This window comes from Chelonoidis abingdonii, chromosome 1 (genome assembly GCF_003597395.2).
Source record: "Chelonoidis abingdonii isolate Lonesome George chromosome 1, CheloAbing_2.0, whole genome shotgun sequence".
NCBI classification, from domain to species: Eukaryota; Metazoa; Chordata; order Testudines; family Testudinidae; genus Chelonoidis; species Chelonoidis abingdonii.
The window spans coordinates 158420173-158437534 of record NC_133769.1 but is presented as its reverse complement, the minus strand read 5'-3'; the positions used below and the strand labels follow the sequence as shown (position 1 = coordinate 158437534).

Below are 17362 nucleotides of genomic sequence, written 5' to 3'. Positions count from 1 at the left end.
TGAAACAGTGAGCAGTGGTAAGGAGGAAAGGGTACACTTCTATTTACAAATGGTTACAGCTTCTGGAAATTATTTGATTATAGACCATACTTCAGTCGTATCCCTCTCTCAGGAGAATAATTATTTTAAAAAAAAATGCTAAAGTCCATAGTCCGCTTGGACACTTAAAACCAATGTGGTAGATCAACCCCTCAAAAAGCTTGAAAAGATTCAACATAGATACAATAGCAACAAGAAGATTTTGTGTGTGAGACTGAGGCAGTCTTGACATGCACGAAATGTGGATGTGTGTCTATTGCATGCATCCATTCAGTGTATGCCCACGGCAGCCACGCATGCAGGGCTTGATTCTCCACTCCATTGCACCTGCTGCTTTTGTAAAAATGCTGCTACCCAAACAAAAATTCTTCACTTATGCCATTCATTAGAAGTGTTTTACACTCACTTTGCACAAGTATAAATGATGGCACATGGTGTAAGACTGTAATTATAGACCAGATGTGGGCAAGCTATGGCACATGTGCCAAATGTGGCACCTGAGCTGATTTTCAGTAGCACTCACTGCCCAGGTCTTGGCCACAGGTCTGGGGGGCCCTGCATTTTAATTTAATTTTAAATGAAGCTTCTTAAACATTTTAAAAACCTTATTTACTTTACATACAACAATAGTTTAGCTAGATATTATAGAAAGAGTCCTTCTGAAAATGTTAAAATGTATTCCTGGCATGCAAAACCTTTAATTGAGAGTGAATAAGTGAAGCCTTGGCACAGCACTTCTGAAAGGTGGCCAACGCCTGGTATAGACTGACCTCCTCAACCCTCTTTCTTGCCTGACATCATCATTACCATTGTATGTATTTTGTGCATATATTTTGAAAGGGTGGCTGGGTCAGGATGTGTCACCTCAGTCATTTCTTCCTAACATTATAGTCACTAGAAAAGAAGAACGGGTGGTTTGTCACTTCGTCTTCACGCTCTCCCACCCCCTCCCTACAGTATGTGAGGTCTTCCTCATCCCAGGAAGTGGTCCCTGAGCCGTGGTTACGTAAGTGTCTGTTAGGTGCGGACCCTGTGGATATCCGCGGACCTAAATGTTACGTAGTTTTTGCCTCTTCCTGAAGCACCTGGCTATTGCCGGCTCCCCAAGCCAGGAGCCGAGCGCGCCCAGGTCCGGGCAGCTGGGGGCAGGCGACCAGGGCTGCTGTGACGCCCCCTCCGCAACCGTGCAGGCGGGAGCGTGGGGCTCGTGCCGCCGGGGCGCGCGGGGCAAGGGGCGCTGCTGCGCTCACACACCAGGCCCCTAGCGCGCGCTCACTCCCGCGAAGCCGGCGGCCGGGGCGGGGCCTCGCTGCCTACTTTAGGGCGGGAAGCGCGCGCCCGCAGTCGCAGCTCGGCGGGGCGGCAGGCAGCAGCCGGCGGCGCAGCAGGGCGGCCGGGAAGCCCCGGAGTCCCAGTAGCAGCAGCAAGTCACCGCAGCCGGCAGCGGCGCAGGACGCGTGGCAGCCCCGCGCGGCCCGGCCCGCGCGAGAAGCGACCCCGACGCCGCCGCCAATGGCAGAAGGGGGTGAGTGCGGGGCGGCGGCGGCCTGTGGCGCGCTGGCCCTGGCCGGCTCCAGGCGGGCGTGGCCCGGGGGCCTCTTCCGGCCGGTGCAGCCGGGGGCGGGGGGCAACCCGCGCGGCTTGTCTAGGCCAGCGGCGGGACGTGCCCCCACCCGGCGATGCCGCGCGCGGCGCGCTGCCGGCTGCGCAAGGGGCCCCGAGCCGGATTCGGGGCAACTGTCGCTGCGCGAGGGCGATTCGCCCTGGCGCGGGGGAGAATGAGCCCGCTGGCAGGTCTGGGAGCTGGACTGCGGTTCCCAAGGTCTAGAGACCCAAACCCGGCAATGAATCGCTGCTACCGGCGTGTTAGCGGTGATCTCGCGAGGGATCCGGCAGCTCTTAACTTCTGCGATGATAACCACTAGGGGTGATGTGGGGGGGTGTGTCGCGCTCGCTCACTCATAACACGCAACAGCTGTTTTTTTACAACTCTAACAGTTTGTTTCTTTGAAAGGCATCAGATCACCATAGAAATAGAGGAGGTGGTTTAGGCTTTTGACCGATCTTTAGTTTAAGTCATACACTTAAAATAATTAAATTGCTCTAACGTGAGTAAAAACTGCATGGGGAAAATGGGAAGGGGAGAGACTGTTAATGTTGGGCTTATTATGAAACGTGAAAAAGAACAGGAGTAGTTGTGGCACCTGAGAGACTGACAAATTTATTTGAGCATAAGCTTGTAGCCCACTTCATCAGACACAAACTGATGAGCAGATCAGTCTATTTAAAATGTAGTGTGCCTCATCTGACCAGGTTATGTGTAACATTTCTGATCACTTTATTTTTTTTTCTCTTCCCCTCCATTGGTCTGTGGCTACAAATGGCTACATTTTTCAGGTATAAAGGGCCTTTGCCTGTGAATGGTGTGGGTGAACGCATGTTCCAGGTTGAAGGTTATACTAACAGTCCCAGGTCCAGCATGGAAAGAAATCTTAGTGTGTGTGGTAACATTATCAGATGCCCTTCTGGAGCTAAACTTGAAACTGTAGCCATTTAAATATCTTCTGGCTATTAAAAGTACTTTATACTCCTTACAGTACAAGGCCTGGAGGGGAAAGTTTGCATGATAATAGGTAGGGCTGTGTTAGCAATAGTAGCCAGAGCCAGTGATAAAAGGGGGAGGGAGGAAGGTGTTCAGGGATTGAGAAATTCATTGCATCACACCAAACTTGTTAACTGTTGGCATGGTATATATATACATAATGCTTTGTGTAGTTCTCCCCTCTTGGGTAAGGGGCTGTATCAACATTTTTTAATCCTTTCAGCTTGCCAGGTTGGAACTGGCAATGAAAAGAGCTTCTTATGGCTGATTATCATAATAATAATAAAAAATCGTCGCCTCGCGCCCCCCACCCGGCGATGCCGCGCGCGCGCGCTGCCGGCTGCGCAAGGGGCCCCGCGCCGGATTCCGGGGCAACTGTCGCTGCGCGAGGGCGATTCGCCTGGCGCGGGGGAGAATGAGCCCGCTGGGCAGGTCTGGGAGCTGGGACTGCGGTTCCCAAGGTCTGAGAGACCCAAACCCGGCGATGCCGCGCGCGCGCGCTGCCGGCTGCGCAAGGGGCCCCGCGCCGGATTCCGGGGCAACTGTCGCTGCGCGAGGGCGATTCGCCTGGCGCGGGGGAGAATGAGCCCGCTGGGCAGGTCTGGGAGCTGGGACTGCGGTTCCCAAGGTCTGAGAGACCCAAACCCGGCAATGAATCGCTGCTACCCGGCGTGTTAGCGGTGATCTCGCGAGGGATCCGGCAGCTCTTAACTTTCTGCGATGAATAAACCACTAGGGGGTGATGTGGGGGGGTGTGTCGCGCTCGCTCACTCATACACACGCACACAGCTGTTTTTTTACAACTCTACAGTTTGTTTCTTTGAAAGGCATCAGATCACCATAGAAATAGAGGAGGTGGTTTAGGCTTTTGAAACCGATCTTAGTTTAAGTCATAACACTTAAAATAATTAAATTTGCTCTAACGTGAGTAAAAACTGCATGGGGAAAATGGGAAGGGGAGAGACTTTAATGTTGGGCTTATTATAGAAACGTGAAAAAAGAACAGGAGTAGTTGTGGCACCTGAGAGACTGACAAATTTATTTGAGCATAAGCTTGTAGCCCACTTCATCAGACACAAACTGATGAGCAGATCAGTCTATTAAAATGTAGTGTGCCTCATCTGACCAGGTTATGTGTAACATTTCTGATCACTTTATTTTTTTTCTCTTTTCCCCTCCATTGGCTCTGTGGCTAACAAATTGGCTACATTTTTCAGGTTATAAAGGGCCTTTGCCTGTGAATGGTGTGGGTGAACGCATGTTCCAGGTTGAAGGTTATACTAACAGTCCCCAGGTCAGCATGGAAAAGAAATCTTAGTTGTGTGGTAACATTATCAGATGCCCTTCTGGAGCTAAACTTGAAACTGTAGCCATTTAAATATCTTCTGGCTATTATAAAAGTACTTTATACTCCTTACAGTACAAGGCCTGGAGGGGAAAGTTTGCATGATAATAGGTAGGGCTTGTTTAGCAATAGTAGCCAGAGCCAGTGATAAAAGGGGGAGGGAAGGAAGGTGTTCAGGGATTGAGAAATTCATTGCATCACACCAAACTTGTTAACTGTTGGCATGGTATAATATAACATAATGCTTTGTGTAGTTCTCCCCTCTTGGGTAAGGGGCTGTATCAACATTTTTTAATCCTTTCAGCTTGCCAGGTTGGAACTGGCAATGAAAAGAGCTTCTTATGGCTGATTATTCATAATAATAATAAAAAACCCGTAGTAAAAAAAAAAAAGTAAGTTTGAGTGAAGCCAAGAAAGCAAAAGCCAAGATTTTTGGAGCAGAGAGAGAAGAACTTCGTGTCCTAAAGCCAGCATAAAGAAAAAAATCCTCCCTAGTTGATCATTTAGACTCAGTTTTAAAAATAAAAAGCAGTGTCTGTTTTTAATCTGAATATTTTAGATGGTGTACAGGTAACTATGTGGAGTGGAGGGAATCTTTTTCTATTGAAGTTCTTAAAATATTTCCTGGAAGGTTTTAAAATGACTCTGCTTATTTAGTAATAATATTTAGCAGTTACAGTGGTCTGTTTCCAAAGTGCTATACAAACACTAACTGACCTAACATTGGATTGATCAATGCCATTTAGCAGTCACGATGTTGACGTAAATACATGAACGGTAAGAGAGCCATGAGAACACAAGACTATGCAGACACTAATTAAAATAAATTGTTTTCAGAAAAGGCCTTCTCATATTTAGTAGCCCAGAAAAACATTGGAGTGTATAACGTATTTCAGTCTGTTAGGCTGTTTATTTATTTACAGTGGTGCAAAAGGGTAATGGCACTACAAACCTCATGTGGCCACTGTAACTAGGTACAGTTAATCTACTGTATTATGTAAATTGGTTTTGTAAAGTTCCTGACTCAAACGCATTATCAGAACATCCTGTAGAAACTGTTCACTACAGTTATAGCCCAAAGACCAGAATGGAGGTGGGGAGGTAGATGAGGGTGTTTTGAGTGGTGGGGGTTGTGTTTGTATTTAAATGGGAGACTGTTGGTTATTTTAATGTCTTGTATTATATGAAAGCACTTTAAAAATGTCAAGTGACACAGGTTATGCATATTAAAAGACTGTTTGACCTAGTATAGAATCATAAAACAGGAGTGGGAGGGATACTAATGGAAAATCTGTGACAGAGTAGTTACGGGTACTGTGTGTACTTAGTCAGAATGTGTGTACTGTCTTGTGACATTGCAACACTGTTCTAGCAAATGTTTGTGTGTATGTACCTGAGTACTTAGTCAGAATGTGTGTACTATGTTGTGACTTTGCAACACTGTTCTAGCAAATGTGTCAAATCAGAGCTTGTTAAGGGAAGAGATGTGAGGAAAGACTCTGTGTGGTTTAACCACTTGAATATTGTTCACCTATCTTTGCTTGGTTTGTCCAAACAGGAAAGGCTTTTCTTTTTTCTTTTACCCAAGTGCCTTTTCATGGGAAAAGAGAATTGTGCTCCTTGTAACTGCTGTATATGGGGAAGGGAGGGCGTATGCTGTGCTCCTTGTAACTGCTGTATATGGGGAAGGGAGGGCGTATGAAAAGAAGCTGATGGAAACATCCACTCTACTTACTTGGTAGTAGGGGAGGAGGAATCTGATGACTGGCTGCTTAGCTGGGTTTTCAGCCTCGAGTACAGCTGTCGGGAGCTCAGTTCCTGTCCCCTCAAGACACACAGGACTGTGAGGAACAGAGGTAGCCAGGAGACAGTGTCATTCTATATATTATCCCTAACTGCTTTCTATATCATCTCGCCTGAAAATTGCCTGACCAGGAGCAGCAGTTTACTTTGTTACTTCTCCCCTCCACTTCCTTTTTTTAAACTGGTTGTAGGATACACTCACTGAGGGCTTGGCTACACTTGCAAGTTGCAGCGCTGGTGAGGGGGTTACAGCGCTGCAACTTACTCGGTGTCCACACTTACAAAGCTCAGCCAGTGCTGCAACTCCCTGGCTGCAGCGCTGGCTGTACTCCTGGTCTGCTACGGGTGTAGGGTGTAAGCGAATCCAGTGCTGGTGAATGCAGCCGCTGCTATATCAAGGTGTGGAAAACTCAACCAGCGCCTGTTTATTGGGCCCTCCAGTGGTATTAAGAGGTATTCCCAGAATTCCTGTCTACAACAAACCGGAAGGTACTCCCCGGAGCTACCAAACACAGCTGCTCTTTCTCCAGCAGAGTGAGGCCGTGAGCCAAGGCTTTGGAAATGTTCACATAGCTGTTTGCTGCATGGAGACAAACAGCACGGTAAGAAGGTAGGGGAGGGAGTTCAGTCGGAGCAAAGCGTGCTTATGTCTGGTCTGAAGCCTTTTTACATTTAAGAGTGATTGAGAGAGGGGTGGGGGAAATGGCCAGAATTTTGCAAGGCACGGGGAGCTCACAGTGTCTGCTCCAAATTAAATCCGCTCTCTCTGTCCTCCCTGACGCTCCCTGTCGCACTCCACCCCACCCCCCGCTTTAATATGCGCAAACTTGTGCCAAGGCAGGGAGCTGCTCACAGTGCATCTGCTCCAAAAAGATCCGCTCCTCTCTGTCTCGGCGCCGACGCTCCTGTCATACCCACCCCGACCCCCCTTTTTTTGAAAAAAAGCACGTTGCAGCCACTTTGAACGCCTGGGATAAGCTGACCCCAGAATGCACCACTCCATACAGCGCTCAGCACAGATGCTGCAGTGTGGCCACACTGCAGCGCTGTTCCTACACAGCTGTACGACCACAGCTGTAACTCCCAGCGCTGCACATTTCCAAGTGTAGCCATACCCTGAAGGGTACAGTTTCACCTCTGGAAGTGTTACTCAAAATTGAAGGCTGCTTAGTCCTGGATAGACCTCTTTTCTTGCCAGAAACTAGCAAAGTTTGGGGTGAACAGACCAGCTGAGAAAAGGGATCTTTCAAAAGCAGTTTCTGATTTGTGGGTGCCCAAATTGACCACTTAAAAAGGCTCTGACTTTCAGAAAATCAGGCTCCTGTAAAGTGTTGAGTTGGGCACCTAAAATCACTTTGCACTTTTGAAAAAGTTGGCCAACATGATGATCTCCCTTTTGTTGTATCTGTTGGACTTTACATGGCTAGTAGTGTGCTCTATATTGTCTTGAACATTGGAGCCTATTTGTTCTGTCATACAGCAAGAGGAAATCATGCTTTACATTAGGACAGCCCCACAAATTAGGAAGGACTGATCAGCCATGAGTTTTCTGGGTTTCAGAAGCCAGCTCTGCTTATGGTTCTGATGAAAATAGCTCCATGGAACACAGAGGGTTATCTAGCATTTGTTGTCTTTTTTTTCCATGAATGGGCCAGCTTTTGAACAGAGCCAGTTTTAAGTGTGGCTTGCACACACTCATTTTCATAAAGGGGGAGGGAGAAGTTGAGTATAGGACTGAAAATAGCAAGTCTGCTCATTGTGTCCAACCCGGGTGTAGTGAGGTCTCCCTAGCCATTCAGTAAAACTTTTCTGAATGACTAGCACACTGCCACAGCAGTGGCTTTCAACCTTTCCAGACTACTATTCTCCTTTCAGGAGCCTGATTTGTCTTGAGTACCGCCAAGTTTCACCTCACTTAAAAACTACTTGCTTACAAAATCAGACATAAAAGTGTCACAGCACGCTATTATGAAAAATAGCTTATTTCTCACTTTTACCATAAAATCAACTGGAATATAAATTTTGTATTTACATGTCAGTGTATAGTATCGAGAGCAGTATGAAATTTTAGTTTGTGCTGACTTCGTTAGTGCTTTTTATGTAGCCTGTTTGTAAAACTAGGCAAATATCTAGATGAGTTGATATGCCCCTGGAAGACCTCTTGAGTACCACTGATTCAGAGTAACCATGTTGTACTGTAAAATCAGAAGCAGGAAGCTGAACATTCAAACTTGGCTAGTTTTTGAGGGTGCAGAAGAGTAAAGGCTAGCCATAGCATTTCCTAAATTTGACGAGGGGCAGTTTTGCTGTCTATCACTAGGAAAGTGGTCCTTGTCCTTGACTCATCTGGAGATGCCTTGTGCCATACTGTTCATAATGTAAATATCAAGAGGTCTCCAGTGATTTTTTTTAAAACATTCTGGCTCTTATCATGCATCACTTCAGTCACATAGATTGAGACATTATAGAATGGTACATCTGAATACCCCTTCCCCTGCCTTTCTCCAATGCCAAGACTCATTGCTTTTGTTATTTAAAGTGTCTACCATAACCTGCTCTGTTAGGCTTCCTGCTCTCTTTTATTTGGGATCCAACCATAGTCACAGATCTGGGCTGTGTAAAGCTTATAAAGCTTTGGCTAAGAAGCTCTGACTGGACCAATGGAAAGCAGGGACATTTTCCAACCTCTTGCAGCAATAGTTTTCTTTTGTAGCTCCTTGTGGATCACTGTCATTTGGTGAAATTTGGGTAGTCAATAATTTTTTGTCAGGGTCCAGATTTCTTGACCAAGGTCCAGACTCCAGAGAAATATTTTTCACACCGCAATAACAAAAAGTAAATAAGATTTCACAGTCTAGTCAAAAGTGACTGGCAGTCTGGATTTGGCCTGCAGTCTGCCTATTGCTTACCCCTGGGCTAAATGAAACACCTGAAGTGTGGGTGTTCTTTGCAATCATAAGGGCTTGGAACTTTTCACTTTTGAAAAATAGAAACCTAAGTTCCTGCAATTCTCCTTGAATTTTGTAGGAACCATGGGTGCTCAAGCACATCTGAAAATTAGCCAACTTCAGTGCAGTCTTAACTTATGTAGGAACTACTAGGCTTAGGCCTCTCCTCCCCTCCCCATCATGGCTAGGGGTAAATCCATTTTCAATCCCTAACCAGATTATCTCACAGAAATATAACTGCATTTAAAACCACTTGCAGAAAATGCCTAGCTGCTGTAGCTTTAGGTTCAGAGTTAGAGCAGAAATCGTATCCATGTTTAGACTGAAAATCTCAGTACTGAAACAAAACGAACATTCAATGAACATTCAGTAAATGGTAGAGAAGAAATGAGAAATGTGAGTCAAAGCAGTATGAGCTCTGAATTATGCTTTCATCTTAGACTGTTAGATTGAATTGGCTTTTTGGTGTGTAGGCCTTGCAAGTACCACTCAGTATACTTTGCACTGCCCAGAATCCTGTCTGAGTGAGTAGTTGGGTCAGAGTGCCCTCAGCATGTGACTTGGATTGGGGAGGGGGATGGAATAAAAGGCTGAAATGAGCAAGTTAACCTCCAGCTACTTTCTGAACAGGCAGAATTACAAAATTATTAGGGAGAGTAATATGAAACAGACAAATTTTACACAGTATTGTGCACCCTGCCCTGTGTGTACATTTGGAAATTACACTTGTTTTTTAAGCTTCAGGAAGATCACAAAATGTACATTGTGTACAGCAGAAGGTAAACGCCTAGTATCAATTCATAATTTAAAGTCAAATAATTTGTGTTAGACTGGAGGATGTGGATTGAAATTATGGCAACTTTCTGTGCTCTGAAAATATCTTACAAGTTGCCTTGTAGCAGATTCTTGTGATCTTGGAATGTCTGTACTTAAAAGTTCAGTGCTGTCCTAAACATGTAACACTGCTTTCACCTTTTTTTTTTTTTTAAAAAGTGTGGTTTTAGTATAGTGAAGACAATGTCAAGAATGCTGACAATCTTTAGCTGTACTTCATTCTTTACAGATAAAAGAGGAGGTAGAGGACAAGTTCCACTCCATTCATTAAAAATAGCCTGCAGTGTTCCTTTGATTGTTGCACAGATCTCCTGTGGCTGCATGCAGAAGTATGAAGAACATAAATGCTCACCTCCAGTGAAGAAGGGAATATGGTGCTTTATGGAGTCTTTTCTGTCAGCTTTCGCAATGAAAATAGACTGCTTGGATTCACTTGTTTAGTTTATGGTCAATTTCACTTTCAGATGCACAGTTTAATTTAATGGTTTTCAACCTTTTTATATTTGCAGACTCCTTAAAATTCAGATGGGGGTGCAGATCCCTTTGGAAATATTAGACGTAGTCTGCAGACCCATAGAGTCTATGGGCCATAGTTTGAAACCACTGCTGTAATTAAATTTTTTTATCTTAAGTTTTGTGAAAGGTCATTCTTAATACTTGAATATTGGGACTCTGTTAACAGGTTCTTGGCATGCATTACCCTAACTTACCAGTAATCCCATTTCTGATCAGAGGTGCGTGCACAACATAGAAGTTATTGTATTAGTTTTATCATCATCCATTTCTCATATTGGCCATTACAGTTTAAGGTTTTATCAGAGCCTGTTATTTTAACCGTGGTGGAAAATTTGCCAAGGGGAAATGTTAGTAATTGTTAGATATTACGCAAAATGGGAGGGGGAAGATCTGTGTTGCTAGAGGTTTGTGAAAGTATGGAAATCTACCTTTGCATGGGTGGAGCGGGAGATCGTATTTGCATTTCATGGTCCCACTGCAATAGGCAGGGACACAAAGTGCCTGGGGCTGCTAGTGCCTCATAGGGAAACTCCAATTGTCTTTTGATGTTTCTGCTTCTTAATTGTCCTGTATTTCTCTCTTCTCTTGTCTCTTGATTGCCACAGACATTTGTATGAAAACAATCTGTTGTTTAGGTGCTTGTCTGTTGCTGCTTATTACCCTCCACAACCTGAACTAAGCATCAAAGACCACAATTTCAAGCAAATGTCCTTTGTAATTAAGGAGAATAAAATGTCTGAAAATAGAATTATGGAAGCATGATCAGTTTGTTCCATGAGGCATACACAGCTCTACGTGGGTGGATTTTTTGTTGTTATTTCTTTGTAATAACACACATCCTGCTTATATGCCAAAATATTTATAGGGGGATCTGCTCTATAAAATAAAACCAGTCTTCAAAAATAATTTGCACTGTTTGTTTGGGAGACTGTCAAAGAGCAAGTGTGAAAGTGTCTTGAAATGAACTCTTGCCAAGTTTTGGGGATGCATGAAATGTCAAATCTGTTTTCAAATTGATTAAACTATTGAATCACTTCTCTTCCTGTTCCATCATCCCCACACTCACCCCCTTAGATTCAGGGCTTTGAAGCTGGAGCATGGAGCTGCTCCAGAGCAGTGGAGCTGCAGGTTTTGCCTGGAGCTGGAGCGGAGCCAGAGCACAGCTCCAAAGCCCTGCTTAGATTAACATGAGAAAACAGAGTTAATACACATCTGAAGGAATTTTGTATGTAGTCTGGAGCTGATTTCTTGTGATGTGGATCACTTCTAGTTGGACTAAGGGTATGTCTACACTACAGGATTATTCTGATTTTACATAAACCGGATTTGTAAAACAGATTGTATAAAGTCGAGTGCATGCGGCCACACTAAGCACATTAATTCAGTGGTGTGCGTCCATGTACCAAGGCTAGCATCGAGTTCTGGAGCGTTGCACTGTGGGTAACTATCGTGTAGCTATCCATAGTTTCCCACAGTCTTCCCCCCCGCCCATTTGGAATTCTGGGTGAAGTCCCAGTGCATGATGTGCAAAACATGTCGCGTGGTGATTCTGGATAAATGTTCGGTACTTCATTTTCCTTCTCATGAAAGCAACGGGCAGACAATCATTTTGTGCCCTTTTCCCTGGATTGCCCTGGCAGAGCCATAGATGGCAACCATGAGCCGTTTTGCCTTTTGTCACTGTTACCGTATGTGTACTGATGCCACTACAGAGGCGTACTGCAGCGCTACACAGACAGCATTCAGCCCATTGCAGGTAGCAGAGATGGTTAGCGTCATTCTGTACATCTGCTGTGCCATTGTAAATTGGCGCTGAGATGACGGTTCAGTCGTTCATGTACCGTCTGCTGCTGTCATGGTGCTCCTGGCTGACCTTCGCTGAGGTGGCCAGGGGCGCAAAGACAAAAATGGGAATTGACTTCCCTAGGTCTTCCCTTCTTTATGTTGTATCTAAAAAATAGTCAGGTCTGCCTAAGAATATGGGGCAAGTTGTACTAGAGAAAACCAGTGTACCAGAAAACAGAGAGCACAGCTGCTTCTGTGTTCAGATCCCGCAGAAATGATGAGCTGGCATGCCATTTCTAGGGGGTGCCCTGCAACAACCCCATCCGTTGTTCCCTGCTCCCCAAACCCTCTGGGCTACTGTGGCAGTGTCCCCCCATTTGTTGTGATGAAGGTAAAAAGAATGCAGGAATAAGAGGGACACTGATTTTTTTAGTTGAGATAAAGTGAGGGGAGGCAGCCTCCAAGTGCTGTGATAGTCTGGCGGGCAGAATCTTTTCTTTATACATGAAAAGGTGTGGGGGGGGCTAATGGAACTCAGCCCCAGTTATATGATGAGGACGGTACCCAACCGTTATGTACATCTACCGGGAATGACCGCGGGAGTCATTCCTATTTTTACCCAGCGCCCCCGGCGACCTCACCTGAGCCAGCCAGGAGCGCTCTGGGCTGATGATGACGATGGATATGGCCCCCCCCCCCCCCCCCCCCCCCCCCCCCCCCCCCCCCCCCCCCTGTTCATATTTGTAGACCGGTCTGCCACCCGGGGAAGGGAGAGGATGCTGCTGTTCAGTGCTGCAGCATCATGTCTACCTATGCAGCATGCTGAGTAGGAACATATCCCACACGTCTCGCTGCTGGAGCATCTGAACACAGGTGCAAAAACTATTTTTTTTTCCCACTTTATCTTTCACTGGTGGACGGTGGGTAAATTGATCAGGGTATAGCGCACTTCACTCCCGGACAATGTGTTTGACCCTACAGGCATTGGGCACACTAACTCATGCCAAGATGCACAAAATCGACTTTTGTCTCTCGGAGACTGCCGGGGATGTGGGCAGCTGGAGTCATCAGTCCTCCCTCGCTCTCCGTACCTGGAGCCTCACTATCTCTGACTCTGTTGGCATCAAAATCTACCGGCGTCACCCGAGCCATCTAATGCTATGACTTGCTATATAGCCTGGCGAGGATCTCTTTCAATGCTCTTTTCGGGCACTTCGGTCCTTCTGAACCGGAAGCTTCGAATAGCAAAAGATTGCCTTCCATACAGCGGAATAGATCCAAGTATCTCCTCCATACGGTCATTGCTGGAGCACTTTCTGGACTTTGGACCGCCTCACTGGCATCCGCCACCTGTGTCTGCATTCAGAGCCTCCACGTGGGCAAATGTGAAGCATGCAAATTCAAAGGTTCGCGGTGTACTTTTTCGCTGGTCTCTAGCACTGCAGAACAGTGCTTCGAGTTCAGATCGCTTTCCAGAGCGGTCACAATGGTGCACTGTGGGATACCGCCCGGAGGCCAATACCATTGATTTGCGGCCACACTAACCCTAATCCGATATGGTAATACTGATTTCAGCGCTTCTCCTCTCGTCGGGGAGGAGTACAGAAACCGGTTTAAAGAGCCCTTTATATTGATATAAAGGGCCTCGTGTGGAGGGTGCAGGGTTAAATCGGTTTAACGCTGATAAATTTGGTTTAAATGCATAGTGTAGACCAGGCCTGAAGCTCAGACCTCAAAACTGATCTGTGAATAGTGTGCAGCTTGCTATGTGTCTAGTAACTTCAGCCAGCACTTGCGCAATCCCTGGCAGTAATCCGTGCTGCATAGGGATGTTGTTGAGCAGGCTAGTCTTTTTACCAACTTTTTTATAAGAAAGTAGCATAATTTAAATGTAAGTAGTTGTCTGACGTGAAATTCTGTGCATGGGGAATATAGAAACGATACACGCTACGGAAGTAGTTAAAGATCAGCCATTTCTCAAAACAACTTTTTTTTTCTCAGACTGGACGTGACAAGTATGAGCCTACTGCTACATCAGAACATGGTGCCGGGAAGAAAAAGGGGAAGAAGGAGAAAAAGAAGGATATGGATGAACTGAAAAAGGAAGTCTCAATGGTAAGAAAGTGAGGAAGGGGAAGAATTGGTGGCTCTTCAACAACATGTACTTCCTTGAAAACACTCTGTCTTTAGGTGCCTAAGCAGTCCAAACTCCCCTTCCTAAAATGCACAGCAAGCTTGCAACTGGTTAAGAGCTTATACACTTTTAGCTCTGTAGCAATGTCAGACATTAAAAATCTGACATTGCTACAGAGACTAAAGGCATCTAGTAAGTTCTTAGTGCAGCCGTAGTATAAATGTATACCCCAGAGTAAGTGTAGCTTGGGTATCAGAAGTGCAGTCTTCCCCACATTGTCCTTCCCCTTGTGACTCTGGCCTGCTGTGGAGCAACTGCCTTTTTAGCCAGTGAGTTAAGTCTCTATGGCTAGACTTAAACATTGGCCCCTGCAGAGACTGTCGTCAGTAGTGTGCATTACTGCTAATCGATTTTAGTGCTGTGGACATCTGTCCACAATGAGTGAATTGTGCATCACATTTGGCTAAATTTCACCAGGTTCTACTTTAGATTGTGTTTCCTTGCTGTGATGTACGATATGGAAACAAAAGTGTATAAGCTCTTAACCAGTTGCAAGCTTGCTGTGCATTTTAGGAAGGGGAGTTTGGACTGCTTAGCAAATCTTCTGTATGCCTCTCCCTTCCATTAAAAACAAACAAACAAAAAACCATGCACCCAAAAAACCTCCTGGGATGCAGACCACTTTCAGGGTACTCTACATCATTAGAAACGCAACCACCTCTTGGATGGAGCATGACATCTGTCTAACAACACTCAGCAATGTGCTGCATAGAATAAATCTATTCTGAATAGCTATAAGCAGGGTGAGAGGAATGAAATGGTGAAGTTACAACTTTGGAACCGTCTCAGCTTTAACGCTCTCCCTTGCCATGAAAACCTCCATCTTATGAAGCTATTATTAGCAGTGGAATAGAGAGTAGAAAGCCAGTAAGTAGCCTCTGCTCACTGTTATGCATGGACTGTTGTTGCACATTCCAGCTCCAATTTCTTGTCTTTCCTCCAGGATGATCATAAACTCAGCCTTGATGAACTTCATCGTAAATACGGAACAGACTTGAGTCGGGTAGGTAGATTTTTTTGCGTGTCCCATTTGTCAGCTTCTTAAAAGGAACAGGTTCACCGATATGATAAGCCTGCTGTGAAGGGAGATCTCAGTGCTGTCAAATTTGTTTACCACCACTCTTCTAGTTAGTCTGTGCATTAACAGTTCTAGCATTAGTGTTCACAAATATTTCTCCTCTTCCTCCCTTTATACTGATTGGCTCAAATATTTTAGTGACTGTTTGTTAACAAAGTTAGGATTTATTCATGTGACTCTTAAGTATTCCAAGGTGATTCTTAGGTTTTGCATTGAGTGTTCTTGCTTGTGTTCTCTTGTATTTGTCTGGTAATCCTCTGCTGTAAACCAGGACATGGCCACAAACCTAACACTGACCATCAGTAGTTAAAATGTTACTTTTATAACAAAGGGTGCTGGAATCTCAGACAAGAAGCAAACCCCCACCAAGTTATTGTACTTGATAACTAAAGGGATAGAGCATTTTGAAATAGTTTTGTTTAAAGAGCAACTTAATGTCCTGATGGTTTTGTACAAGTATATTTCTACTCTCCTAAAAAAGGGGCCTCTCAAGCAAGAGAGAAACTGACTGTACAGGGCACACACAACCAGGGAAAAAAGCTTTCAGGTCCCCAAAACAATCTTGTAGCTAGTTGGTTTAAAAAAAAAAAATCTTTAGACAAACTTCAAAAAAAAATTCTACATCACTTATCTCCCACTTGACTGTTTTTCCTGAGACGTGTAGAAACCTGTAAAATGTGCTAGCTTGCTATGATTAATATCTCATAAATGAATTGGTCAGCACTTTGAGCAGGGTACAATGCTGGTTTCACATCTTGGTTGGTACTGTTTAGTTGACAGCTGTTTCCTACAAGGTTTGATGCAGCAAGATATCTTTTATTTTGGGTCTTATAGCACAGTAGGGCGAAAAACTTAATTCTTTTCATACAAGTCAAACTTTTTGAAAACTTGAGAGAAACTTTTTCGGGAAGACTAAAATCAAAACGGCCACATAAAAGGCCATTTTGATTTTTGCTTGTACCATAACGTCCGAGCCTCTGACAGTCTGCTGTGGACTATTCTCGGGGTGGAGTAAAGGGGTCATAACTTCCACAATTGTGGTTCCATCACACCTTTGACATTGAAGGCCCATCATCATTGTGAACTCCTGTACTGTTATCTTTCACCTGGCCAGCTTATACTTCCATCTGAGTGCTGGAAATAGAAGTTACTTATGAGGTTATTTTATTGTGCAGATTTGTAGTACAAATAGTTACCTGGAGACACTAAAAGGCTCCCATTGTCTTTGCCCTTTTATTGTAAGGAAAGTATTCTCTCCGGCCTTTGCTTTCATTCTTGCAATGAGCTCAGAATGGCTTGCTCCATCACATTTGACTACAGTGCCTCAAACTGAGGAAGAGCCTGGTGGTATGACCTTACTGCAGTGCTGTAACTAGACTACCTTCCCAACCTGCGTTCTAGGGTTTGACAGCTGCTCGTGCTGCTGAGATTTTGGCTCGGGATGGCCCAAACGCCCTCACACCTCCCCCTACCACTCCTGAATGGGTAAAGTTCTGCCGACAGCTGTTTGGAGGATTCTCCCTTCTGTTGTGGATTGGAGCTGTTCTTTGTTTTCTGGCTTATGGCATCCAGGCTGCAATGGATGAGGAGCCAAATAATGATAATGTGAGTACTTGTGTACTAGGCTCATTTGCATTGAGCTAGACATGTTGTTTGTCTTGCGTCTAAACCTTCAGTCCAAGAACTCTTCCTAAGGTTTTTAATGAGTGATAGTATTTTCATAACTATAGTCTCTCACTCTAGTTTAATTTCTGTGCTTCTACATACAGTATATGGTCTTCAGTCCATGCCTTCAGCAGCTGAATTTCAGCTCACATCCGATCTCATTAACAGAAGTTTCAGCTGTTTCCTGGAACATAAAATTGACCGTAACTCTTGATTAACTTGTGCGCAGACATGATGTAAAGACTGCAAGTAGCTGTGCAATTTAGTGTAAGCATTAGACATTGATAACTAAACCCTTCAGTCAAAATCTGCTCTCAGTTGACTTTTTGTTCATTGCAGTTGTATCTGGGTGTTGTATTGGCTGCTGTTGTTATCATAACTGGCTGCTTCTCATACTACCAAGAAGCAAAGAGTTCTAAGATCATGGAATCCTTCAAAAACATGGTGCCTCAGGTATGTAATGTCTGGTCACCTAGCGATCAGGCTTTAGCTAGCTCAGGATTGTTAACCTGATTGGAATGTTGCTCTCATTGCAAAAGACATGACTGGATTT

At 44.8% G+C, this 17362-nt stretch overlaps 1 protein-coding gene across 2 annotated transcripts in view; it reads left to right on the top strand.

Annotated features, from left to right (window-relative positions):
• The first annotated feature begins 1387 nt into the window (after positions 1 to 1387).
• Positions 1388 to 17362, top strand: part of ATP1A1 (ATPase Na+/K+ transporting subunit alpha 1) — a 34347-nt gene continuing 18372 nt past the window's right edge. The window contains exons 1-5 of one of the 2 annotated variants that reach the window (XM_075071900.1): positions 1388 to 1431; positions 13874 to 13987; positions 15010 to 15069; positions 16546 to 16749; positions 17149 to 17262. In XM_075071900.1, coding sequence (XP_074928001.1) covers positions 13958 to 13987; positions 15010 to 15069; positions 16546 to 16749; positions 17149 to 17262 — 408 coding nt within the window. In that variant the 5' untranslated portion in view covers positions 1388 to 1431; positions 13874 to 13957. Of the gene's footprint in view, positions 1565 to 13873; positions 13988 to 15009; positions 15070 to 16545; positions 16750 to 17148; positions 17263 to 17362 lie in introns of both variants that reach the window. The other variant, XM_032799933.2, reaches the window with a different exon arrangement.